The sequence below is a fragment of the Alnus glutinosa genome, chromosome 2, assembly GCF_958979055.1.
Source record: "Alnus glutinosa chromosome 2, dhAlnGlut1.1, whole genome shotgun sequence".
Classification (NCBI taxonomy): domain Eukaryota; kingdom Viridiplantae; phylum Streptophyta; class Magnoliopsida; order Fagales; family Betulaceae; genus Alnus; species Alnus glutinosa.
In genome coordinates this window covers 37220882-37248602 of record NC_084887.1, presented here as the reverse complement: position 1 = coordinate 37248602, position 27721 = coordinate 37220882, and the positions used below count along the sequence as shown (strand labels likewise).

Genomic DNA, 27721 nt, shown 5'->3' with positions numbered 1-27721 from the left:
ATAAACTGCGAATTGGGAGAGTGAGAGAGCAATTTGTGGCCTAGCTTGTGGGAGTTAATTATGATCATCAAGTCTTATATTTCTATTTTCTAGTGAGAGGGAGAGCTAGAATACAAAATGGTATGGCTGGATGGTACGTAGCATGTTCAATCCTCCTTAATTTATATCAGTCTTAAATAAAAATAAATTAAAACTTAAGGGTAGATTCAGCAAGCAGCATGCATGCATGCCACGTCATATGTTTATCAGAGAATATATTACTATTAGGCCTCGTTTGGTTTGCGGAATGTCTATTCCATTAGGAAAAGGAATAACTATTCCTGGGAATAGATGAAGGTGGAATGGAATAACTATTCATATTCTTTTGTTTGGTTGTAACGGTGGAATAGAACATTGCATATGTATTCTTTTGTTTGGTACAGTGCAATATATTGGTAAATGGAATCATATTATAATCAAATTTCCTAAAACACCCTTATAATAAAAATATAATTTATATTCTTAAGGACATTTTTTTTCTTTATTTTTGAAACATAAACAATCATACTATGACCTTTTTTTTTTGTTTTCTTAATTTCATAGAGTTCATGGCTTTTTTTTTTTTTTTTTTCATATACAATTACGCTACAAAATGATTTGTAAGGAGAAAAAAAAAATACACACACACACACATAATCATCATATCACCATCATAAAAAAATAAAAAGAAAAAAAAAAGATCATCTGCAAAGCCCTTTTTATTTTATTCTTTTTTATTTGTTTTCCAGCAACAAACATTCATTCTTTGCTTACAAAGTAAAATGATTTATAAGAAAAAAAAAAAAACATAATCAGCATAAAAAAATAAATCATCTGCAAAGCCCTTTTTATTTTATTATTTTTTATTTATTTTTCAGCAACAAACATTCGTTCATTGCTTACAAAGTTTTTCTCAAACATCCGCCAGGCAATTGGAGTCCTCCCGATATTAAGAGATACTCGTTTTGCTACGTCTAAGTGCATTCTGTAGGCTAAATCATAGGAGAAAAAAAGAAAAAGAAAAAAAAAGACTAACCCACAACAAATTAAGTTGGATTGAGAAACAGAGAGAGGGGGATGAGAATATAATTGCAGAGATGGAGAGAGATATTGATGATGCATTTGAGTAATGAATTTTTGAAATCAGAATTAAATTCTTACTCTGTTTGCGAATTTTGAGATTTGACTTTTTAGAAGAAAAAAAAATTGAATAAAATATGATTTGTTTATAAAAAGTTGAATAAAATATGATTTGTTTTTGAAAAACTTGAATAAAATATGATTTATTTTTGAAAAAAGTAGAATTAGAATTATATTTTATTTTCAAAATTTCGTATCGAAATACACCATGAGTTGAGAAACAGAGAGAGAGAGAGATAAGAGACTTGGATGTTGAGAGAGTTGGGGTTTTTGGGCAAAAGACGAATTTTATTTATTCCCACAGGAAAGGAATAGGTATTCCACTCCTTTTTGAGTGGAATACCTATTCCTCTTCGTAAGGGAATAGCTATTCCGTTGGAATAACTATTCCCTTAAATAATATACAACCAAACAAAGGAATAGCTATTCAGTAGGAATAGTTATTCCTTTCCATGGGTCTAATCCGCAAACCAAACGAGGCCTTAGTGCCTTCAAATTCAAGTCCTAGGTAGCAAAGCAATAATATTAGTAGCCGGTACGAAAGCAAGGTATCAGATTTCCGACGATCCTTTAAAAGCCTTCAATTTCAACTTTCATGAAGCCCTAGCGAAAGCAAGGTATCAGATTTCGTTAAAGCAAAATTATACTAGCTAATTAATTTACGAAAGGTATCAAATTTTGGTCAATGCATCCGGCCAAAAAGTGATTCCTGTTTTTCATTTTCATTTTTTAAAATTTTGAAAATAACAGAAAATAGTAGTTAACGTACGTACGTACAAGCCCTGAGTGGCATGATCATATATATATATATATATATATATATATATATATATATATATATATATATATATATATATATATATATATATATATATATATATATATATATATATATATATATATGTTTGTTCCTGGCCTTCTTTAATTAACCATGTTAATTTATTACGTACGTTGGCTAGTTAATTACCTCAAAAGCAATAATATATATACATATAATATCTTGTTAACAAAAGTAATATTAATTTTTAAAAGTGGGAGGATGCATATATGGGAGATAAATCATTTTTCTATTGCTTAAGCAAAATCCAACTGGCCACTTTACCTACTTATCACGTACAATATAAAACGAATACAGCGTTAAATCCTTGCAAACAATATCATCAAAACAAGCATATATAAAAAATTTCCATTCAATATTATATGCATTTTCTTTTTTCTATCTACTTTAGAAGAGAATCATCTGATCATATAATTAATTATATATCTTCTTTGGCCCGCACAAAAAATACTAAGAGTAAACTTCACAAAATCCTCGTAAACTTTTACTCATTTTGAAATTATTTCGTAAAGTTTAAAAACTCTCAATTTCAACCATTAAACTTTTTAATTTGATACAATGTCCCACTTCCATTAGGGTTTAACGTTAAATCCTTACAAATGCCTTGAAAATGCTCTTATTTTTTTGTTTTTGTTTTCATTTAATAAAAAAAAATGAGACCCGTGCGTCAACTTTTTTTAAAAATAATAATGATAATAATAATAAGTTTTTTAATTTTTAATTTGAAGTTAAGGATAAATTTGAAATTTTACAAAAAAATTCAAGGGCATAAAGGTCATTCCACCCCTTTTGCCTTCTGATTTAACTCCAAAACCCTAACGAGATGAGACATTACATCAAATTAGAAGTTTAATGGTACAGTTGAAATTGAAAGTTTTTAAACTTTAAGAGTAGTTTCAGAATGAGTGAAAGTTCGATCAGATGGGTTTTGTGAAGTTTTCCCAAATTAATAATGATGATTCTTAGAATTTGGTGCGAACCAAAATTCTAAGATGGGATAAAGAGAAGAGTGATTTCTTGCATTTTTTAGTTCATGTAGTAACAAATAATTAATGGTAAATACTTTAGCACCAAGAGTTACTCGGAATATGATCCTCTTTATTTCATTTAATGAAATTGATACTATTCATTTTAAATGAAATGTCAGAATTTAAAGTTGGCGCATATAATGATGTATATGAAGTTAATGTTAACACGTCTTTTAAAATTTTAAATAATGTGAAATCATGTACACCATTAGATGTATTAACTTTAAATACTAACCATAAAATTGATAGCATCTATTTCATTTGAATTAATGGAGAGAATCATATTCCCAGTGTCAACGAACTCCTCTCACCACAACCCTGCACGTACGTGACTGAATCTCACAGAAAACCACCTTTGCTGACTTCAAGGAAAATCACAATGGCTCTCAACATGAAACATGGAGCTTGATCTGGCCCAGATTTTCAGAACACTCACCTCCAGAAACTGCTATCAATAGAAAACATAGGGTATGCTCTGCCTCCTGAATTTTCTACATTTCCTCTCTTGTAATTAACGTGTTTTAGCATTTTAGCTACCATAAGTATTAGAGCATTCACAGTGGGTTATGTATAACCCACTGTATATCTATAATACATAACATAATTGAAAAAACCTCCTCCATCAGATTCGCTACTTCATATGTAAAATAGATTTGATGGACATTGGTGAACAGTGCGACGCCACATGTGGAGTCGCACTGTTCACACATGTATGAATATTCTATTATTAAAAGTCTGCACATTTCTCTCTCATTCTCTGCTTTCTCCTTCTTTTTGTTCCTTTTCATTTCCCTACCGACGCTAGACGCCAGCCTCTACCTTTCCATCATCTTCATTGAACGGTTGAAGCATCTGCTGCCGGATCGGTCAAACGAAGGGTAGCGTGAAAATGGGGATTTTGAGAGATTGGAGCGGAGAGATCGACGCCCTGGATCGGTCACGGGGCGGTCGTGTAAGAGGCTGGCGGGGATAGAAGGAAGCGGTTTCGGGCTGGGGAGTCCAGGTCGGGTTAGGTAGAAGACCCAGTACGTTCCGAGACAAGACGAGGGTTTCGTCGTCGTCGTCGAGGAACTGGGCGTTTCGTCGTCGTCGTCAGAGCTTAGAGTGGCTGTGGGGTCGGTGGAAACCATGGGCCGCCGACGAAGATGATTCACCGTAGTTTGATTTTGATTTTGATTTTCCGGTGGGTTGATTGATTTTGATTCACCGGTTGGTTAATTTTGATTTTGATTCACTGGTTGGTTGATTTTGATTTTGATTCACCGGTTGGTTGCCATAGAAGAATTTCTCGAGAAAGGGAGCGAAAGAGAGGTCGGAGTTTGTGAGGAAGAGGAAGGCAATCTTGGGCTTGGGATCGGTGGCAGTGCCCAAGTGGGAGTGCGTGGATCGCGTGCACACGGAGGAAAGGCGGGTGGCTTGAGGAGGCCGGCTGGGTCTCCACCATCGTTCGGCTCCCGCTAGGGATTTGCGAATTCTTGGCAGTTGGTCCTGTCTTCAAAAATGATTATTTTAATAAAGTAGAGGAAATTTTAGAGAAGCCGATGGATGGGGTTCTGAAAATTGATTAGCTAAGATAGCAAAAAGAGGTTTTGCTTATCTATTTTGGCTCAAAATTCCCATAAACCGCTGTGAATGCTCTTAGTCTCCTTATTTAGCTTTACATCATGTACAAACCATATATATAATTAGTGTACTGACACTATAAAAATATTGGTATTTAGCCACATGCAATTAGCCACGTGGATGAGGCTCATCCACATTGCTAACTGTTAGCCACGTGGGTCCCGCGTAGTTAATCTGGTTGTTGTTAAATGTCACTTAGCAACGTGTATTTTTATACACATAGTTACTTAGCCACATGGATTTTAGCCACGTGCCACTCACACGTGGATAAATGCATTTTATTTTTGGAAAAAAAAAAAATTAGGCACTTTTATCCACATGGAACTAACACACGTTGCTAACCACCATATTTTTTGTAACGACCCACCCACAATGACACAATATTGTCTGCTTTTGGCTCCCCCGAACCAAACTTCCCAGGAGGTCACCCATCCTGGTGCTGCTATCGCAGAAACACGCTTAAGAACGGAGTTCTGATAGGTTCATCGTCATCACGGCTTTAAAACACGTTGTGTCAAAAAGGGTGCATTTATACATATAAGCACATCCTCATACCCAAACAATGTGGGACGTCACATTTTTTTAAAAAAAAAACAAAAAAAAAAAAAAAAAACAAAAAGGAAGAAGAACATAAATTAATTTATGTTCTTCTTCCTCTTTTTTTTTTTCACCAGTTCCCTTGCCAAAAACATTTTTCGTAATTTTTTTTCCCTCACCGAAAATTTCTGTAAGGCCGGCCAAATCACTACAAAACTTCCCAATAAAATCCAATTCAGAAAATCCCCCAAAAATTCTCCGTCGACCACATTACCAAAAAATACCAACAAAATACCAAAAAATCTCCAACAAAATACCAAAAAATTGCCTTCATTCCCCCATGAAATCTAATGCAGGAAATCCCCTAAAAATCACCAAAAATCCTCTGTCGACCCATATTACCAAAAAATACCAACAAAACACCAAAAAAATACCAACAATCACCATAAATCAACAACAAAAACCAAAAATCACAAACTTTCTGATAAGAGAACTCAAAGAAACAAAAGGAAAAAAAAAACTCAAAAAACGCCAGAAAAACACCCCCTTGGCTTCACTGGCGTCGGGCCATGACCTTTCGGACTCCGGCGCCGTCGTCGACCACGGCTCTCTCTCAGAATCGCTCCAGTTTTCTCAGTCTCCCTTTCCATCTCCATGTCTGTGTGAAGAAAAGGAGGGGAAAAAAAAAAGAGAGAGAGGAGGAAAGGCGTCTATACAAGGGAAAAGGAGAAAGAAGGATAAAAAAAGAAGAGGAAAGTCAAAAGGGGCGTGAGGAAATGAAAAAAAAAGAGGAGAAAATGAAAAGTTAAAGGGGTGGGGGAAATGAAAAGTTAAAGGGAAAGGAGGGAAAATAGAAATGGATTTGAGGGAATTACTTTAGCCACGTGGTTTATGTGTCACGTGGCCAATAAATTAAACCATGTGGCTAAAATTTCAAACCTAAAAAAAATTTAGAAAAAATTTGAAAAAAAAATATATGAATATTTTGGCCACATGTCTTATTTGCCACGTGGCTAATTGGCGACACGGAAATTATACATGTGGCTAATTGGCGACGTGGCCTATAGAATACATGACTAAAATTTTAAATCTTAAAAAAAAAAAAAAAGTAATTAATTAATTAATTCTTAAAAAAAAATTAGAAAAAATATTTATATTTTAGCCATGTGGCAATAAGCCACATGGCCTGTTGGCAATGTGGCAAATAAAACATGTGACTAAAATTTTAAATCTTTAAAAAAAAAAATTTGAAAAATAGCCATGTGTAATTTGTACACGTGGCCATGTGGCCACACATAATTATTACGCGTGACCACATGGCCACGTGGAATAATTACACACGGCCATATTAATATGTGTACAAATTATACGTGGCCAAATACTTACCTCGGTTTTTCTCCTACATATAGCAATGTGTTTTGGAAGACACGTTATATAGCCATGTGGATACAATAATTGCTACTGAATCTCGTGGCGAATCCCTTGTTTTTTTGTAGAGCAAATGAAATGCTAAGCAAGACAATTTGCAATCTAATTCCATCAGTAGTGTCTTCAACATTTATACCCAGTTACCCATATTGCCATTTCTTTATTGAAAGAATTGAATGCTCCTTTGAATTCTATTGAGAGTATAACGTGGATTATATAATGGAGAGTACAACCTTTACATGATACGTAATACGTAAAGATTAATTCTTTACATATATAACAAGACTATGAAAAGAAATACAATAAGGAAAGACTTGGCTATCAAGGAATCGTGGAAGTCATAAATTAAATCTCTTCTACAAGGAAAGCTTAGTTGGTAGCTGCTGTGATGGTCACGTTGGACGGTTGGAGACTCCTTAATTTGGTATATAAGTGTTGCACGGCTGGGTACGTATATAACAATCAATGAAGATCGATCTGGCCGAAAATATTATATAAACAGCCTTTTATATAATCATAATATATCATTCATAGTAAAATGCTTTTGATATAATCATCAGGGATGATTATACATCATACGTACAGTAAAATTACTTTTATTTATAGCATAAAATGTCAAACATTAGCGGCCAGAAAGTGGCTGCTGAGATCACATGATCGATCTCTCACACTCGAATCTCACGACCAAAAAAAAAAATAGGAAAAGAAGAAAAAGAAAAATGCACACAATTGTGATTATTTAGAACTAGCTAGCATGCATTGTACTCATACGTACGTACACATGGCTGCTAGCTAATTATGCTGTAAGGAAATGCAGTGCAGGTGGGGTTTACTTAGTAGAGTATGGTTGGAACGCCTTCCTCGTGGCAGCAGAGGAAAGTGGTAAATTCCTCCATGTTGCGGTGACACTGAGGGCACCTCATGCGCTCCGGGATCCTTCCGGCATTGTGCGAGAACTCGAAGCGGCAGCAGGGGTATTTCTCACCATGACGCAGGTCATGGTGGTTCTTGAAAGCCACATCAAAACCCTGCAGCGCCACATTCTCCTTCCACGTCTCATACTCCGATAAGGTAGTCCAAACCGTGTTTCCATGCCCATTCACCACAATGCTAGACCCTTTGCTCAGCACAGCCCATCCGCCCTCTCTGTCGTAGCTAAGCAGCCTCTTTATCTCTTGCATTACCGGGTCAGCCCCGTGGTCGTCAGACTTGCCTAGTTGAATCTTCGAGAACAGCATGCTCTCAAGCCGGGTCCAGAAGAACCATATCATGGCTGGATCTTGCCAGTAGGACGAACTCAGCTTCTCAAGCGTTATGGTATTTATCACTCGCCGGACTTGCTCCCTTTTGCTGCCCTTTCCCACATAGAACATCTCTAAGGGTATGCGTGCCGCCGCTGCAACTTTGCGTGCTTCGTTTGTAAATTTCCGAACCCACTCACTGTCGTCCCCTCCATACAAGAAAATGTATTTTCCTTCTTTAATCTGTTAACAAATCAACAAAATATATAATTAATTAAGTAGATATATATGGATTGAGCAATATTAATTGTCTACAATATTACTCACCCAGTTGAGTATTGTTTGGTCAATGCCATCCACCAGCAGTTCAAGCCTCCAAGTTTCGTCCCTCCAGAGCTGTTCTTCTCTCAAAGTGGTGAAAGGAAAGGCATTGCTTCCCCAAATCCACATCATGTGAATTGCATTGGGGGACACCACCTTTCCTTGAGGGTCGAGCACCACAAGGATAGGCTTATTCCTGAAGTGCCACTTCTCCTTGATGAACCTGACCGCTGGCTTTCCTATCAACAAAGGGTCGTGCAACGTATACCACGGCATTGTAGACCGCACGGTCTCAAATTTATTTTGCAAGGGGTCAGTCCAGTACTGGATCGAGCGGTCCACAACCGGAATCCACACAAGCTCATACAGACTTTCGAGCCTAGTCGAGTGCATCCTGGACTCATTATAAATCTGTTCAAGAATAGAAAGCTCGTCTTGGGAGATGTCCAGGGTTGAAATGAGTAACAACACGTTCTTCCTCCTAAGAACGTCTATGTTAACCTGGTTTTGCAAAACAATTATAGAAAATCATCAGAAACTTAAATTGAATCTTCAAGCAACACTAATGATAGATTGATAGTGGTATGTTTAGAAGAGCCAACCCTTTTCTTGGTGGAACCATCAACAAGCGGCTGCAGATCATCCCCAGGATAAATCAGGGTCCTGAGAACCCTCATGTTATCAATGTGGATCATCTCGAAGAGATTTACAAGCATTTGGTAAGATTCCTCATCCCTCTTCCCCTCTGCATCGAACGGCAGATGTTGATGAATGCTTCTCAATTAATTATCTAGTTATTTTTATGGCATGCAGCCATGCATGGTTTGTAACACACGTACACAGCATAAAAATCACTTACCTATGTATTGGTAGCAAATTTCCAGCTGCTTCTTAAGATGGTCACGCATGTTTTTGAGCTTGTGAGCCAGGGTGGATAACTCCCAATGTGCTTCTGTGGCGGCCACAAACCTGCAGCAATCACTAGCCAATATTAACCACTCTGCTGCAATGGTGCGTAAAAGCTAATAATAAAGAATTTTGGTTAGTTTCTTTGTAAATTAATTACTAATTATGTAGTAATTTTAAGGATTTGAGGACGGCATAATATTGGGATGGAGGGAAAAACATACTCGTAACCCATGCCAGTGAAGCTAGTAATCTGAGTTGCGCAGGCGACGATGCTCCTGACGGCCCAATAGACAGCGGTTGGAATAACGTTCAAGGCTGTGGATAATGCAGGTACCTCCGGTGTGATATAAATGGATGGTAGTTCTGTAAAATCAACTACACACCGGGTCACTTCCAATATCGCCCTGATTAGATCGTTAAGTGCATCGAAGCGGGGTTTCAGTGTGCCTGCGTGCTCAATTATGCCAGGCACCTGCCTCAGGAGCGCCATTGATTTGGCAAGTTGGTTCGTTGAGTAAATCTGGGCAAGAAGCCAGAATTCTCCATAATTCAAAGCAAAAGCCGCTAGGGTCAGCACCAACTTAGCATCCCATGCATACGATGATAGCATGCTATTAAATATCGACAGTGTCGTTTGGTGTGCATCCGTGCCACCCATAGCCTTGTATGATATCTGCAATTCATTCATGACACATTATTTGAAAGCGTTCTAATCTGTGAAAAAAAAAAAAGTATATATTATAGTCATGTATCAGAAATGGCATTTGTTATAACAACCTCGCAGGAAATTCGATCAATTGTATATGACAGGGCATCAAGCATGGCAAGGAAACCACCTTGGTGGATCCTTTCCTCCAAGCTTTCAATCTGTGCTTGGGTATCCTGCAGTAAATTAAACAACAGCAGTAATAATAAGTAATTAGAAAAGAAAGCAACGAGGCTAGGCCATCATGGATTCAATCAAATAAATTACATATGCAGAATACATCATTATACCGCTTTAATGACGACGTCAGGATTCAGAGTGGCACGATTAAGAATGTCCTCAACAACATAGAGAAGGGATCTGATATCAACTTGTCGGCCATCTGGAGCATGGGTGGCCTGAATTTGCTTCACCATCCAATTGTCATCGGACAATGTTAGCATGCTGCCTCGGTCACTTTTGATCAGTTGCTGAGTAGAAAGCGGAGTCATTTTGCTGCCCAGTTGGTGGGCGGGCTGCAAAGGACCCAGCTGGCTTGGTTGCTGCAATGCAATATTGCTGCTCAGGCTGGGTTGCTGGTAAGAGCCCAGTTGGGTCGGTTTCTGGTAAGGAACCAGCTGCTGGCTTGATAGCGGGTAAGAACCCAGTTGGGTGGGTTGCTGCTGAGAACCCAGCTGCTGGCTTGATTGCTGCAAAGAATCCAGTTGGGACGAACCTTGCAACACATTGCTGCCCGGGCTGGGTTGCTGCACAGAGCTGGGAACGATGGGTTGCTGCAAAGAACCGGCTCCCACCTTGCTTTCCATGTTGGTTAATTAAGAAAACTCAAAGGGTTTAGGGTACTAGAGGAGGAGAAGATATATGGATAGCTTGTGTTTTTGTTGCAGTTTGGCTGTTCTATATATATAACCATCAGAAAGGCATCAACTTCCTTGCTTCCATTGCAGTTAAAACCATTGGTCGACGTTAATTAGAAGCTTGGCTTTGGAGGTCCCCATGTCTCACGGCTATCTAGCTAGATTCTTTGTCCAGGATCCTGAAGCAGTACTACTAGTACTATATACAGTATCAATAGACTCAAATGATCGTGAGAAATTAACATATATGTTGAAGGCCTATGCTGTGGTTGGCTTCCTTACTTGATTCCTACTTTTACTTGTAATGCTAGCTAGTTGAGAATTTTTGTCTCTTGAGACAAAACGTGAAAAGGGAAAAAGAAGAAGGATTTGATTCCTTGCTTCTGTCTTGTGCTTTGTAATTAAACTGGAGATATTTAGTTTAGCAGTACTAAAAGCAAGATTACAGAGGAATAAACGAGATTAATTAACCCTTTAACGTACACCTGGTCCAAATAAAAAGGACCAAAGGGATAGTCATTAATCATGTCAAACTGATATGCTTTTTGGTCATATATACCCTATTACCCTGTACTAAACCTGTCTGATTTGTGATTGTAATTTGGATTTGTGAGTATGTGACCAAGGAAAAATATTGGATGAATTGAACGAATGTCTAGATTCGAGAGACAGTCACTCTCCAATGATAGCTTCTACCATAGCAGGTACTAGCTAGGTCCATACAGTACTTATGGAGATTTATACAATTCAATTCCATTGGGTATGTGTAAAGGACTATTCTCAATGACACAATATTTTTTTTTTTTTTAGCTCTCTCGAATTAGACTTCTTGAGAGGTTACCTATTCTGATACTACTCTCGCAGAAGTACGCTTAACTGCGAAATTCTGATAGGTTCATGGCCATCACGACTTTAAAATGCGCTGTGTCAAAAAGGATGCGCATATACATATAAGCACATACTCATTTCCATACTCGGGCAATATATGACGTCATAGCTTAAGTAATTAACTATCTATTAAAATTGGCCTAAAATTAACCTAATAATAAAAAATAGGCTACAATTATAACAAAATAGTCTACAATTAATCCTTCAGACGTATTTGTTGCATATCCAGGCCCTTCGTGGCGTGATATTCCAATTAAAATATGAATTCTCGTGCACTAAATTTTATGGAAAATCATGCCATATAAGCATCAGGAGTATGTTATAAAATTGATAAATGATATTTTGCCATCCAAAGACATAACTGTTGACCTTTCTTATTTCTTTTTTTAAAAAAAATATATATATAAAAAACACAAAACTAGACTCCGACCCATTACATGATTTTGTGATTTTTTGTTTAATAAAAAAAAAAAAAAAAAAAAGTTAATGTGTCAATGGCAACATATCATGCATCTTAATAAAATTAGCCGCAATTTTTCTTAAATTTTTATTCGATGGTATCAGGTGTTTTCATGTTTATTTCAATTTTTTAGTTTTTGATGATTTGTTCACTTATAATTGGTTGCTGTAAAATAAGAGATTTACAGCTCATCCTTATAAAAAGTATTCTCTTCTATTTAACATTCTCCTGGCATTTTTTTAACGTTTACAGTACATTAATTGATGTAACATGTTCAATCTACTGTTATATCAATCTTAATTAAAAATGAAAAAATAATAATAATAAATCAACAATTGATTGGCCATGTATAGCCAATTAAAAAAATGCTAAAATAATGTTAAAAGAATACTAAATAGCATTTCGTTTAAAATAAAAAATAAACACAATTGCTTCCAACATTGATGTGCACTCCTTATCTTTCTTTATTTTAATTCTAAGACATTTTTTTCAAATAAGTCGTTTTTTCTTTTAACATGGTAATTTTTATTTTTTTTTTTGAATATTCATTTGCTATAAAGTCGTTAAATTTTTGTTCTCATCTGAAGTGGTTTGCATAAGTGTGACATACTCTAAAGTACAATTTCTCATTCAGAGATATATTAGAATATTGTCATGGCGTAAATGAGTTTTGATGAGAGAGAGAGGGGAGAGAGAGAGAGAGAGAAAGAAAGAAAGAGAAACAAATAAAAAAAGAGATGCATGTGTGAATAGTACAACTCTACATGCATCACAAATGCATTTTGCATCTGATTTGCATAATCGAATGAAGAGACTTTTTAGTGAATTGATTAACCATTTTAGCCTAAAAGTAAAAATGGCTAAGCCATTGGGAATGCTCTAATTAGTCACACTTCATCATGTTTTGCCAATATCTCATTCCAAGAAGTGTGACAATTGGAAAAATAATAGTTAAGTTGAAAGCTATTTTTTTTTTTTCTTTCTTAAGTCCAAATATTCTAATGGCAGTTACAAGGTTTGGCACCTACAAAAAAATAATAATAATAATAATAACAAGGGTTAGTACTAAAGAAAAATATGTTAAATAATGTACTAAAAATAATAATATTACACTTCCATTAACTAAAATTTAATATTTTAAATGATCTTAGGATGGTTAAAATTGTTAAATAGGTTAAAACTTTCCAGTAGTTTCATACTTGGGTGCATATATGTTAAATAGATGTGTAAAGTTTTTAGTAACAATGGTTAATAAAAAGTAAGTTGAAAAAGAATCAAAGTTTAATATATAAAATAGTTTTAGAATGGTTAAATATGTGACAGATAGCATTTTAATTATGATGGTTTTATATTGTTTAATGTTGATTTGATTCGATCCACCCAAATGTCACCATAGGATAGAAATCAACTGTTGTTTAAATTTAATGAACTCGTCTAACCTTTCTTTTCTTTTTTATTTTTCATTATTATTATTTATATTTTTATTATTATTTTTTAACATGCTTTCACAAAAAATAAATAAATAAATTATAATGTAGTCATTGAAAAGAAGCGCAACAATCGGAAGATGAATAGTTAAGTTGAAAGCTAAAGGACCTTCTTAAGCTTAAATATTATAATGACAATAATCAGCGTCAAATATGATAAAACTTTTCGAGAGTTTCATATTTTGGGTGCATTTTTTATGATTGTTTTTCGTTCTTTAATGTAGAGTTTTTTTTTCTATTATTTTCAAAGACGTTTTATAAAAATAATTGGAAACCGGCCTACACATAACGCAAAGTACTATAAGGGCTACCAAATACTTATCCTTAGCACGGGTAATACTTGTTGTGCAATTATTGCAATATACTACAATAATGATAAATAATACAAAACAATCACATACAAGAATATCATAATTCATATGGTTTCCTCGATACGAGGTACACCGAGTAGAATATATATGTCCTACATATGGTTTAATTTAATTTAGGACGTATATATTCCTATACAATTAATTAATTAAGGTGCACAAAGTTAATCTCATCAGTAAGCATGTCATTATAGAGTACTACATGTCCAACCTGTTTTAACAAACCAAAACCAAAACCCAAAACTAATGAAAACTCAATTAAGAAAATATGCACCAAGGGTGAGAGGTTGGCCATGTTTATATATATATATATATACATGCTTATCATCTGCCCCTTGCTTGCTACAAATCATCTAATGTAGCAATATAGCATGCAACAGTACTATAGCAACATATATTAATTGTAGCAGTCCTGTGCATGCTATAAATTGCAGAGATATTTGGCCTTTGATCACCATATCATAGCTCTCGAAAGGTGTTGATCCCGTAACATTCAAAGTAAACAGCTAGCCTTTTATATAAATCATAATATATATATATCATTCATATATAGTAAAAATCCTTTGATGTATTTCATTCATAGGGATGATTACACATCATACGTACAATAACATTAATACTTTTATTTATAGCATAAAATGGCAAACATAAGCGGCCAGAAAGTGGCTGCTGAGATCACATGATCGATCTCGATCTCACACTCGAATCTCGCTACACAAAAAATAGGAAAAGAAGAAAAAGAAAAATGCACACAATTGTGATTATTTAGAACTAGCTAGCATGCATTGTACTCATACGGACGTACATATGGCTGCTAGCTAGCTAATTAAGCTATAAGGAAATGCAGTGTAGGTGGGGTTTGCTTAGTATAGTATGGTTGGAACGCCTTCCTCGTGGCAGCAGAGGAAAGTGGTAAATTCCTCCATGTTGCGGTGACACTGAGGGCACTTCATGCGCTCCGGGATCCTTCCGGCATTGTGCGAGAACTCGAACCGGCAGCAGGGGTATTTCTCACCATGACGCAGGTCATGGTGGTTCTTGAAAGCCACGTCAAAACCCTGCAGCGCCACATTCGCCTTCCACATCTCATACTCCAACAAGGTGGTCCAAACCGTGTTTCCATGCCCATTCACCACAATGCTAGACCCTTTGCTCAGCACAGCCCATCCGCCCTCTCTGTCGTAGCTAAGCAGCCTCTTTATCTCTTGCATCACCGGGTCGGCCGCGTGGTCGTCAGACTTGCCTAGTTGAATCTTCGAGAACAGCATGCTCTCAAGCCGGGTCCAGAAGAACCATATCATGGCTGGGTCTTGCCAGTAGGACGAACTCAGCTTCTCCAGCGTGATGGTATTTATCACTCGCCGGACTTGCTCCCTTTTGCTGCCCTTTCCCACATAGAACATCTCTAAGGGTATGCGTGCCGCCGCTGCAACTGCGCGTGCTTCGTTTGTAAATTTCCGAACCCATTCAGTGTCGTCCCCTCCATACAAGAAAATGTATTTTCCCTCTTTAATCTGTTAACACAAATCAACAAAATATATAATTAATTAAGTAAATATATATGGATTTGAGCAATATTAATTGTCTACAATATTACTTACCCAGTTGAGTATTGTTTGGTCAATGCCATCCACCAGCAGCTCAAGCCTCCAAGTCTCGTCCCTCCAGAGCTGTTCTTCTCTCAAAGTGGTGAAAGGAAAGGCATTGCTTCCCCAAATCCACATCATGTGAATTGCATTGGGGGACACCACCTTTCCTTGAGGGTCGAGCACCACAAGGATAGGTTTATTCCTGAAGTGCCACTTCTCCTTGATGAACCTGACCACTGGCTTTCCTATCAACGAAGGGTGATGCACCGTGTACCACGGCATTGCAGACCGCACGGTCTCAAATTGTTTTTGCATGGGGTCACTCCACTGGACCGAACGGTCGATAAGCGGAATCCACACAAGCTCATACAGACTTTCGAGCCTCGTCGAGTGCATCCTGGACTCATTATAAATCTGTTCAAGAATAGAAAGCTCGTCTTGGGAGACGTCCAGGCCTGAAATCAGCAATAACACGTTCTTCCTCCTAAGAACTTCTATGTTAACCTGGTTTTTTCCAAAGACAATTACAGAAAATTAATTAGAAACTTCCAATTTATAAGCAACTAGTAATAACAGTATTAATTAATCATGCGTTCAGATCGAAGAACGAACCCTTTTCTTGGAGGAACCGTCAACAAGCGGCTGCAGATCATCCCTAGGGTAAATCAGGGCCTTGAGAACCTTCATATTGTCAAGGTGAATCGTCTCGAAGAGATTGATAAGAATCTGATAAGATTCACCGTCCATCCTCTCCTCTGCTCGAAAGGCATATATATATATATGTTCAATTAATGCTAGCTTCTTAATTACGCGGTTACTTAATTTAATGGCATTAATTAATTGCAAAGCATAAAAACGACTAATTAATTACCTATGTATTGGAGGCACTTTTCCAGGTTCGTCTTAAGAAGTTCACGTATGTTTTTGAGCTTGTGAGCCAGGGTGGATAACTCCCAATGTGCTTCTGTGGCGGAAATCGCAAACCTGCAGGAATCACCAATGGTAATTAAAAGCTGTTAAATATTTCTCATATTTTAAGGATTTGATGGAGGGAAAAACATATATACTCGAAACCCATGCTAGAGAAGCTATTAATCTGAGTTGAGCAGGCGACGATGCTCCTGATGGTCCAATAGACAGCAGTTGGAATGACGGCCATGGCTGTGGATAATGCAGGTACGTCCGGTGTGATATACATGGATGGTAGCTCTCTAAACTCAACCACACTCCGGGTCACTTCCATTGTCTCCCTCAGTAGATCGTTAAGTGCATCGAACCGGGGTTTCAGTAAGACTGCACGCTCAATTAGGCCAGGCACCTGCCTCAGGAGCGCCATTGCTTTGGCAAGTTGGTTTGTTGAGTAAATCTGGGCAAGGAGCCAGAATTCTCCATAATTCAAAGCAAAAGCCGCTAGGGTCAGCACCAACTTAGCATCCCATGAATACGATGATACTAGGTTAAATATTGAGAGTGTCGTTTGGTGTGCATCCGTGCCACCCATAGCCTTGTATGATATCTGAAATTCATATATTGTTTCAAAAGTGTTAATGTACTAATTAATATACATACATATATCTATCTATCTATCTATATATGTGTGTGTGTGTGGGATATATATGAAGATTTTAATTTGCAATCATCATTTGTCGTAACCTCGCGGGAAATTCGGTCAATTGTAAATGACAGGGCATCCAACAAGGAAAGGAAACCAGCTTGTTGGACCCTCTGCTCCAAGCTCTCAATTTGTGCTTGGGTGCCCTGCAGTAAAATACAAGCAGTAATAATTAGAAATGAAAACAATATACTGCATCATGCTTCTTGTTTATTATAATTAGTAGTTAAGGGTTAATTAGTATTATACCGCTACAAGGAGGCCATCAGGATTCAGAGTGGCGCGATTAAGAATGTCCTCAGCAATAAAGAGAAGGGGTCTGACATCAACTTCTCGGCCATCTGGAGCATGGGTGCCCTGAATTTGCTTCACCATCACATTGTCATCGGACAATGTTAGCATGCTGCCTCGGTCACTTCTGATCAGTTGCTGCATAGAACTCGGTGACAATTTGCTGCCCAGGCTGGGTTGCTGGAAAGAACCCAGTTGTTGGGTGGGCTGGATCAAAGAACCCAGCTGGCTTGGTTGCTGCAATGGACCAGCTTGCAACACATTGCTGCCCAGGCTGGGTTGCTGGTAAGGACCCAGTTGGGTGGGTTGCTGCAGAGATCCCAGCTGCTGGCTTGATTGCGGGTAAGAACCCAGTTGGGTCGGTTGCTGCTGAGATCCCAGCAGCTGGCTTGATTGCGGATAAGAACCCAGTTGGGTCGGTTGCTGGAGGGCACCCAGCTGGCTTGATGGCTGGTAAGAACCCAGTTGGGTGGGTTGCTGTAGATTACCCAGCTGGCTTGACGGCTGCAACGGACCCAGTTGAGAAGGTTGCTGCAAAGAACCTACCTGGCTTGATTGCTGCAGCACATTGTTGGCTCGGGAGGGTTGCTGAACAGAGCTGGAAACATTGGGTTGCTGCAAAGCACCGGCTCCCAACTTGCTCTCCATGGTAGTAGTGCAAGAAAAAGTGCGAAAACGAAGGTTATAGAAAGTAGTCAAGGTTCAGGGTAGAGGAGATAGAAGAAGAAGATGGCTTGTATCGTCTTCCATTGGCTACCCAATTTATAGATAACCATCAGAAACAGATGGAATAAAGCCCAGCTGCATTCACTTAATTCCTTGCTTCCGTTGTAGTTTAACCATGGAGCGTTAATTGGAAGCCTGGCCTAGCCTTTGTGGCCCCCCTGTCTCACGGCATCTTTGTCCTGGATCCTGAAGCTAGCTTTACTAGCTAGTGTACGTACGTACTATTGCTTGGAGAAGGATCTAAATCTGGATCCAAGGTCTTTGTTGGCTCAGGAACGTACATATATAACTAGGTAAAATCTAAATTAATTCATGCATGCATGTGTTTGCTTATATTAATTAAATTATATATTAAATTTACCTTTTTAACATGATTATAGTATAATATATAGTAGTCTTCGATTTGAACTTTAACACCGCGTCTTATTTCATTTCAGTTAAATATATATTTCAGGTAATTAATTAGACATCACTTTAAGCTTTTAATTGTAACACTGTAAACTTAATTCTAAGTATGATGTTGTTGTGATCAATGGAAATTAACCAATTTAGTTACCGCGCGTACGTTAGGGAGGGATGAATTAAATTGAAGTATATATATATATATATATATATATGCGGGTTCAGAACCTTGGGGTTGTATGTTGGATGTGGGTCGGGTTTAATTTGGCCCATGCATTTTATCCCTAGCTTTATCTTATTTGAGAAGCACTGGGCAATATGGTCCCTGAAGCTAGGTAGAATATACAGTATCACTGGATTCAAATGATCACGGCCGTCAATTGTAAGCAGTGAGAGAGACAGGTTGAAGGACGATGCTGCATGTGTTTCGCAATTCCTTACTTGATTCTTTCTTTTGCTTGTAATGGTAGTTGAGAATTTTTGTCCCTCAGCTCTCAGACCAAACGTGAACAGGGAGAAAGAAGGATTTGATTCCATGATTTCTGTTTCATGTGTATGTAAAGCAAATTAGTTTAACTACGGATTGTTTTGCTTTTTCTTTTTCTTTTTCTTTTTCTTTTTTTTCAAATAAAAAATAAAAAATGGGCATAGTAATAATTTTGTTTTGATACACTCTGAGTTTTTATTGTGCTTAATTGCATGAAAAAAAAAAAAAAAAGACGATTAATTGGCACTTTTTCGATTAAACCAATTGGACAGAGAATAGGACAGAATGATCTGTTTGTCAAATGGCCAAAACTAAGATCTTTTATTGTCAAAATTATAAATTTAGGTTCTTATCTGTCGCACAGCGAAAACTCTGGAATTTTATTAAATTCTCTTTTATTAAAATATAATTTAGGCTGGGGTTCAAATATCCGCATATCCGAACTTTTGACCCGCCGCTTTCAATTGAATTGTCTGCTTCCAATCAAGGTTGGATCGTTGATAGGAAGAGCTACATGAATTTTGTCAAAAGTCGAGTTGAAATTCCGACCGGTTTTCAAACCGGCTCGAGAAGAAGAAGAAAGTCACACCCCTAAACCCATTCGAGGAGGAGGAGAAAAACGGACCACTTTGATTTGAGATTTTTAAAAGTGCGATTTAAAAATATTGATTTAAAAACGTGTTTTTCAAAACATAATTAAGCATTTAACAAATTGTATGTTTCAAAAAAAAAAAAAAAAACTCATTATTTAAAATTTGAAAAAACATATTTTTTTTGAGTTTTCAAATCGTAATCTTTTAAAAATTACAATTCTAAACTACTCATTTTTTTAACGATTTAATTTAAAATTGTACTTTCTATCTACAAAATCGCAATGTCAAATATACCAAACTTGCCTAGGAGCCCGCTCATGCATGTACTTATGAAAAATATTTGGATAGTATAATATGTTGTGAAAATAAAAAATATTAGTATAAAATGTTGCTCATAACAAGAAAAAAGTTAGTATAAATTATTGTAAAAAAATTGGTAAATCGGTTTCGATATTGTCATATCTAGATTAACTACAAAAATTAAAAATAAAAAATAAAGGCAAAAGAGAGAAATTGTGAGGGAAGGCATTGTAGGCATGTTATGTTATAACTTTTATATATATATATATACACGAGTAATGTTAATAAGCACGTCAAGTCTTAGATTGATCCTTATTGTTAGATTATATTCGTATTGTCCCATTGTCCCACATGGGCTACGTTGTATATTTGTCCTTTATGTACTAGCCTATATATAGGCCTCTCATGTACAGTATTGTGTTGTGATTCAATATATATTATTTCTCTCAACATGGTATCAGAGCACAGGTTCTGAATCACCTATTTATTTTATTATTCTTTTTCTTTGGCCTCTTCTCGGAAATTTTCCGGCGCCGCCGCCGCTGCTTCCGCCGTACCTCATCACTCTGTCTTCCTCGGTTCTCTGTCTTCCAGTCCCTGTTTCAACTTGGTTCATATACCAATCGAAACCTTGGGAGACCACCGTGCCAGAGCCGTCGAGAACAGCCATATCTGCCCATTCACGCGCCTCCACGCGCCGCCTGAAGTTTCTGCCGCCGCCAGCCTCTGCTGCCGCTCCGCCATCAGACGATCCAGCCGTTCGATCGTTCCGATTTCAGCACAGATCCCTAGACAAGCCGCCTAGCTGCTCGGGGACACCTCTTTTGTCCAAATCTGACGGTCCACGCGCCGCCACGCGCCACTAGAAGACTGCAGCACGCTGGTTCACGCGCCCACGCGCCGCCACCCATCGCGCGTGTCATTCACGCGCCAACCTCTGCAGTGCCACGTCAGCCCTAGCGCCACGTCAGCCATAGTGCCACGTCAACCCTAGCGCCACGTCAGCCTGGTGCCACGTCATCGTTGACCGTTGACCGTTGGCCGTTGACTTTGGCCGTTGACTTGGCCGTTGACTTTGACCGTTGACTTGGCTGACCAGGTGTTTTCTACTTATTTTCTCGTTCTGATTTCATTTTTCTGGTCTATTTCTGCTTTTGGCATCTCCAGATGGCACAAAACGAGATTCTTACTCATATTCATGCTACATTGGATGGCACCAACTACATTGTTTGGTCCCAATCTATGAGGAGCTTTCTTAAAGGCCGCAAGCTCTGGCTTTATGTGACTGGGGATATCCCCAAGCCTACTAAAGTCGATGCCGAAACTGATGCTGCCTTCCACACTCGTCTTATTGATTGGGACAGCAAACATCATCAGATTCTTACGTGGTTCCGTGCCTCCACCATTCCCTCTATTGCGGCTTTATTTGGCAGTTTTGATGATGCACAGGGTGCTTGGGATATGCTTGCTTCTCGCTACTCGTCGATTGATGGTTCTCGCGAGTACCAGATTATTCTTGATCTCTATCGCCTGAAGCAAGAATCAAATCAGACTATTACGGATTTCTTTGCTCACATGCAGTTCTTATGGGATCAGTTGGCTCTTTCTGATCCTGCTTGGAGGGACCCTACCGATGCTCAGATGTATGCTGCCCGCAGGGACCAGCATCGTCTCTATCGGTTTCTGATGGCTCTGCGGGATGATTTTGAGCCTGTTCGTGGGCAACTTTTGCATCGCTCTCCTCTTCCCACTTTGGACCAGGCTGTCTGTGAGCTTGTTCGAGAGGAGACCAGATTGTCTACTTTGCGCTCTCAGCACACTCTGCATAGTCATCCTGTATTAGCTGCTCCATCTCCTCAGACCGAGCACTCTGACAAGTCTGTTCATGGACCCTCCAAGAATCGTGACAATCCTTTTTGTCGCTATTGTCGCCGTCGTGGGCATACCATTGACAAATGTTGGCGCAAGGCCAAATCTTCTACACATGCTGCAGCTGTTACCACTACTGAGAGTGCTTCTTCTTCGGCTGCCCCAGCTGCTCCCTCTGGCGACTCTACCGGATCTACTATCACTTTATCTTCAGCTGACTTTGAGGCAATTATCAACCAGGTCCTCGCTCGTTCTGGTAATGCATCTTCCTCTGTCCTCTCCGTTTTGCCAGGTAAATCTTCCTCTTGGCTTTTTGACTCCGCCTGCTGCAACCATATGACGCCATATGCCTCTTCATTTACCACTTCTGTCCCTCCCCCACATACATCTTTAATTCACACAGCTGATGGCTCTTCTATGACGGTTCAATCCTTAGGCACTGTTCATACGCCTTTCCTTTCTGTCCCTGATGTCTTTCATGTGCCTAAATTATCCTTTAATCTCTTATCTGTTGGGCAATTGTGTGAATTGGGCTATAGACTTGTTTTTGACTCCTCCGGTGTGTATGTGCAGGATCCTCGGACGGACCAGACACTTGGGACCGGGCGTAGAATTGGGCGATTGTTTGAGCTTTCCTCCTTACACCTTTCCATCCCCGGTGTCTCTGCTGCTGTCACTTCATCGTCGCCATCTCTTGCTCTTTGGCATTCGCGTCTTGGTCATGCATCTCTGTCTCGGGTACAGATTTTAGCTTCTAAGGGTTTCTTAGGTTCAGTGTCCAATAAGTCTTTTGATTGTATTTCTTGTCAACTTGGGAAACAACCAGCTTTGCCTTTTAATAATAGTGAGTCTATTGCATCTACTTCTTTTGATTTAATTCATTCTGATGTTTGGGGACCTTCCCCTGTTCCTAGTATGAGTGGCTCACGCTATTTTGTGATTTTTGTGGATGATTTTTCTCGTTATACTTGGGTGTTTTTAATGAAATCACGCTCTGAATTATTGGATATCTATCGCAATTTTGCAAAAATGGTTGAGACCCAGTTTTCTAAACACATTAAAGCTTTTCGTTCTGATAATGCCTTAGAATATACTCAACAAGCTTTTCAAAATATTTTAAAACACTATGGCACTGTTCCTCACTTGTCTTGTCCAGGCACCTCACAGCAAAACGGAAGAGTTGAACGTAAACTTCGGCACATTCTAGACACTGTTCGTGCTCTTCTTCTTTCCTCTTTGGTTCCTACTCCTTTTTGGGGTGAAGCCACTCTCACAGCTGTCTACACTATCAACAGGTTGCCTACCCCTCTCCTTGCAAATTGTACCCCTCACGAGCGGTTGTTTGGCTCTTCTCCCACTTACCATCAACTCCGTGTGTTTGGTTCCGCCTGTTTTGTTTTGCTCCAACCTCATGAACGTACCAAACTCGAGCCTCGTTCTCGATTATGTTGCTTTCTTGGATATGGGGTAGAACAAAAGGGTTATCGGTGTTATGATCCCGTGTTACACCGCCTTCGCATCTCCCGTCATGTGGTCTTCTGGGAGCATAAGTTATTTCACGACGTTGGGAAATTTTGCATGCCCTATTTTCCTCCCTTTACCACATTTTTCGAGACGCCTCTCTCTCACTCTACCTCTGGTGAAATTTGTCCCGAGTCTTCCTCACTTGAGCCGCAGTCTTCAAATGCTCATGATGTCGCTACGCTTGAGTCTCAAGATTCTGTTCCATCTGAGGCTCCGGCTCCTGCCTCCCCACCTGCTCTTCGCCGATCCACTCAGGTAAAGTCTCTTCCATCTCATCTCCAAGACTTTCATTGTTTTCATGCCTTAGCTGCCTTACATGAACCTCACTCCTATCGTGAGGCTTCCACTAACCCTCTTTGGCAGGACGCGATGAAAGAGGAACTTGATGCATTACACAAGAACCATACATGGGATCTGGTTGACTTGCCTCGAGGAAAGTCTGTTGTTGGGTGTAAGTGGGTCTACAAAATCAAGACTTGTTCTGATGGTTCTGTTGACAGATACAAGGCTCGTCTTGTGGCCAGAGGTTTTACACAAGAGTATGGTGTGGATTATGAGGAGACTTTTGCTCCTGTTGCTCGCCTCTCTTCTGTGCGTGCTCTTTTGGCTGTTGCCGCTTCTCGCCATTGGTCACTTTCTCAAATGGATGTCAAAAATGCCTTCCTTAATGGCGATCTCAGTGAAGAAGTCTATATGCAGCCACCTCCTGGCCTCTCTTCTCCTCCGAACAAGGTCTGTCGTCTTCGCCGGGCTCTCTATGGTCTAAAGCAAGCTCCACGGGCATGGTTTGCTAAGTTTAGCGCCACTGTCTCTGGTCTTGGCTACTCCATCAGCTCGTATGACTCTGCCTTGTTTATTCGTCGCACAGATCGAGGCATCATTCTTCTGTTGTTATATGTTGATGATATGATTATCACTGGCGATGATTCTCTTGGTATTCTGAAGCTCAAACAGTTTCTCAGTCAGCATTTTGAGATGAAGGATCTTGGCACTCTCAGCTATTTTCTTGGTCTTGAGATTTCTTCTTCTTCTGATGGTCTATATTTGACACAGGCCAAGTATATATCTGATCTGCTTTCACGGGCCAATCTCACAGACTGTAAGATCGTCGACACACCGACTGAGCTCAATATCCGCCTCAATCTACAGGATGGCGAGCCTCTCCGTGATCCCTCTCTCTATCGGCATTTGGTTGGTAGCCTTGTTTATCTTACTGTTACTAGACCTGATATCTCATATGCTGTACATCAGGTGAGTCAGTTTATGGCTGCTTCCCGTTCTACTCATTTCTCTGCTGTCCTTCGCATCCTTCGCTACCTCAAGGGGACTTTATTTCATGGGCTCCACTTCTCCTCTCTGTCTCCTCTTGAGTTGTATGCTTATACTAATGCTGATTGGGCAGGTGATCCTACAGATCGTCGCTCTACCACTGGTTATTGTTTTCTACTTGGCACTTCTCTTATTTCTTGGCGTAGTAAGAAGCAGTCTGTTGTTGCTCGCTCTAGCACTGAGGCAGAATATCGTGCTTTAGCTGACACCACCTCGGAGCTCCTTTGGTTGCGATGGCTATTGCAGGATATGGGTGTCACTTTTTCTTCTGCTACTCCTGTCTACTGTGATAATAGAAGTGCTATTCAGATTGCCCATAATGATGTCTTTCATGAACGGACCAAACATATTGAGATTGATTGTCACTTTGTCCGTCATCACCTTCTTCAGGGCTCTCTACAACTTCATTCTGTCACGTCTCATGATCAGTTCGCGGACCTCTTCACAAAGTCTCATCCTCCAGGGCGGTTCCGCGATCTTGTGTCCAACCTCAAGATGGTCTCTTGCACTCCACCTTGAGTTTGAGGGGGGGTGTTAGATTATATTCGTATTGTCCCATTGTCCCACATGGGCTACGTTGTATATTTGTCCTTTATGTACTAGCCTATATATAGGCCTCTCATGTACAGTATTGTGTTGTGATTCAATATATATTATTTCTCTCAACACTTATTATATATATATTCAATGGTTAGTTGAGACTGTCGTATCATTATTGTGGAATAAAAATATACATGTAGTATTACTTTCCAACTTTTTTCTTTATACTTATATCTCTTGAAATTTTTAGAAATTAATTTTATATTTATCTTATATTATTCTCAAAATAACAAATAATGCTTAATGAAGCCAAAACAGTATAACTCACCATTAAAGAAGATGGTTCATGAGTAATATAAACTTTATTAAAAGCTTTTTTTTAAAAAAATAAAAATAAAAAATTAGCAAGTATGCAGGGCCACTTCAAAATTTCCTTTAATATTTTTATTTTTTTTTTCAAAAGGGATTGTGAGGGCCACTCGCGGCGCCACTAGCCCTAATGTGGCTCCGCCTTCGATTTTTTTGAGACGAAAATAGAAGTTCAATTTTAAGAGATTTGAACTTTTTAAAAAAATAGGGATACAATAAGAAGAAGAAGAAAAATATTTTTGTAATAAATTTAAAATTTTAAAATTTTATTTTAGAGGTGGGGCTGGTGCCCTTAGTTCCGTCTCTAATTATGGTTAATGTCATGGGGTAGATTTTTTTCCACTTGGATATAGATTTTAGTTAGGATTAATTAGATCCATTGAAATTCCTACAACTAAAATAATTGGGCCCAAGTCAAATTTGATTTTCATTGACCAAATTCTTTTGCTTTGATGGTGATAACCGTAAACAACGTACTCCTGGCTAGTCCCAACCAACTCAACGTACATGTAGCACACGTAGCACATGGAGGCAACACGTTCCAACCTTTATATATCAACGAGCATATAATGGAGAATTAACGATTATTTTACACACTATTTGAAAGAATAATGTTAGATCAAAAACTGGTTTACAATTTCAGTCATTGACATATGTAAACAAGTTATAAAATAATTCTACAACAATTATAAGTCTAAAATTATTCAATTCAAAAACCCGGCCTTAGCCAAAAGCCTTCCCCAAGGTCACGATGATTATAACACAATGTTTTAAAATAAAGACTTATAATTGTTGTAATATAATATTACACTAATATCTCTTTATGCAGATGTGACAGAATTGAATCTAATAGTTATTGGATATATATACATTTTAGTAAGGGTTGATACAAGGGTCAATGTACCAAATCATGTCATCATAGTAAAATATTTATGAGATATTGATGTGGTGTATAACATTTCTCTATAATAAAGAAAAACGCTAAATTGGTCCCTATAGTTTAGGGTTTTGACAAATAGTTATTTGGGGTTAAAAAGTGAAAAAAAAAAAAAAAAAAAAAAGAGAGAGAGAGAGAGAGAGAGAGAGAAAGAAAGAAATAAATAAATAAATAAAAGAAAAAGAAAAAGAAAACACATTGGGGTAAGAAAAAAAAAAGGTCATTACCGTTAGAAAAGTTGACAAAATCTGTTAATGTGCTACATCAACACCAAACATATTGTGACACGTTTTACTTACAATAAAAAAAAAAATTAAAACCAAATATAATATATATATATATATATATATATATATATATATATATATATATATATATAAAGAAGGGGTGGTTCGGGTTGAAAGAAAACATAATTGAAAGAAAAAATAAAAACAAATAGCGGAATAATAAAATAGAGGCAATCAGACAATAGATTTTATGTGGTTCTGTCTATGACATACGTCCACATGAGTAAAGCCCAAATAACTATATTATGTTATTATTTTTCTTGATTATTTACAATACAAAAGACTCATATTTATAAAATAATTAATACAAATAAGTATAATAATCAAATTAATGAGATTTTATTACTATCAAACCCGATTGCAATAAATCCTACAAAATGTAATATAGGAAATATATTCTCTAACACGGGCACCCCTTATTTGGTCAAAGGGGGTAGCTGGTTTTTTTTTTTTAGTTTTTTATTTTATTTTATTATTATTGTAAGTAATACGTGTCACAATATAATTGGTATTGATGTAACACATTTTTATTTTAAGACTTGATGTGGTACATCATAACAACAAAAACAATTTTTTTTAATTATCTTATTTAACTTATAAAGTATTTTCACTTTTTAAACCCCAAAAAGAACTCGGACTAATTTTATATTTTTCCCCGAAATCAAAGCACGCTATATCGAGTAATTATAGATGTCATATTCATGTCCCTCTCGTACGTGTTTATCTAATAATAATATAATTTTTAAAATCACTATTTGATCAAAATTCAATAAAAAATAGATATAGATATGAGTATGACGTCTAAAATTACTCAACTATATTAGAGCATTCCTAGTAGCCTCACAAAAATAGTTTTTTAGTTATTTTGGTGAACCAATTTGATGAAAATCCTGAAAAACCACTCCCAGTAGCCTCACCATTTTAACCAAAAAAATTTGATGACTGAAATTACTAACCAAGATGAGACATTTTCATTCAACAACCCACTCACCAAATTTTGTTTCACCTTTCTCTCTC

At 37.9% G+C, this 27721-nt stretch overlaps 3 protein-coding genes across 3 annotated transcripts; 1 reads left to right on the top strand and 2 right to left on the bottom strand.

Annotated features, from left to right (window-relative positions):
* Window positions 1-7192: 7192 nt before the first annotated feature.
* LOC133859938 (protein SIEVE ELEMENT OCCLUSION B-like) lies at window positions 7193-10794 on the bottom strand. The gene is made up of 7 exons (XM_062295528.1): window positions 10080-10794; window positions 9861-9965; window positions 9305-9756; window positions 9034-9143; window positions 8777-8919; window positions 8181-8675; window positions 7193-8096 (listed from the first exon to the last, which is right to left on the bottom strand). The coding sequence occupies exons 1-7, from the start codon at window positions 10593-10595 to the stop codon at window positions 7446-7448; spliced, it is 2472 nt and encodes an 823-aa protein (XP_062151512.1). The 5' UTR covers window positions 10596-10794; the 3' UTR covers window positions 7193-7445.
* Window positions 10795-14452: 3658 nt separating this feature from the next.
* LOC133859937 (protein SIEVE ELEMENT OCCLUSION B-like) lies at window positions 14453-18085 on the bottom strand. The gene is made up of 7 exons (XM_062295527.1): window positions 17300-18085; window positions 17092-17196; window positions 16506-16954; window positions 16310-16422; window positions 16051-16193; window positions 15451-15942; window positions 14453-15363 (listed from the first exon to the last, which is right to left on the bottom strand). The coding sequence occupies exons 1-7, from the start codon at window positions 17987-17989 to the stop codon at window positions 14713-14715; spliced, it is 2643 nt and encodes an 880-aa protein (XP_062151511.1). The 5' UTR covers window positions 17990-18085; the 3' UTR covers window positions 14453-14712.
* Window positions 18086-23845: 5760 nt separating this feature from the next.
* LOC133860126 (uncharacterized mitochondrial protein AtMg00810-like) lies at window positions 23846-25116 on the top strand. The gene has a single exon (XM_062295789.1). It carries the CDS (start codon window positions 23885-23887, stop codon window positions 25088-25090), a length of 1206 nt encoding a protein of 401 aa, XP_062151773.1. The 5' UTR covers window positions 23846-23884; the 3' UTR covers window positions 25091-25116.
* Window positions 25117-27721: the final 2605 nt, after the last annotated feature.

Excerpts from the sequence above, each read along its gene's own strand:
- LOC133859937 (XM_062295527.1), bottom strand. The coding sequence starts at position 17,989 with ATGGAGAGCAAGTTGGGAGCCGGTGCTTTGCAGCAACCCAATGTTTCC. Across the intron at positions 16,955-17,091 it reads TTGACCGAATTTCCCGCGAG|ATATCATACAAGGCTATGGG; the intron begins GTTACGACAAAT and ends TATGAATTTCAG. Across the intron at positions 16,194-16,309 it reads AAAGTGCCTCCAATACATAG|AGGAGAGGATGGACGGTGAA; the intron begins GTAATTAATTAG and ends CCTTTCGAGCAG.
- LOC133859938 (XM_062295528.1), bottom strand. The coding sequence starts at position 10,595 with ATGGAAAGCAAGGTGGGAGCCGGTTCTTTGCAGCAACCCATCGTTCCC. Across the intron at positions 9,757-9,860 it reads TTGATCGAATTTCCTGCGAG|ATATCATACAAGGCTATGGG; the intron begins GTTGTTATAACA and ends AATGAATTGCAG. Across the intron at positions 8,920-9,033 it reads AATTTGCTACCAATACATAG|AGGGGAAGAGGGATGAGGAA; the intron begins GTAAGTGATTTT and ends CGTTCGATGCAG.
- LOC133860126 (XM_062295789.1), top strand. The coding sequence starts at position 23,885 with ATGGATGTCAAAAATGCCTTCCTTAATGGCGATCTCAGTGAAGAAGTC.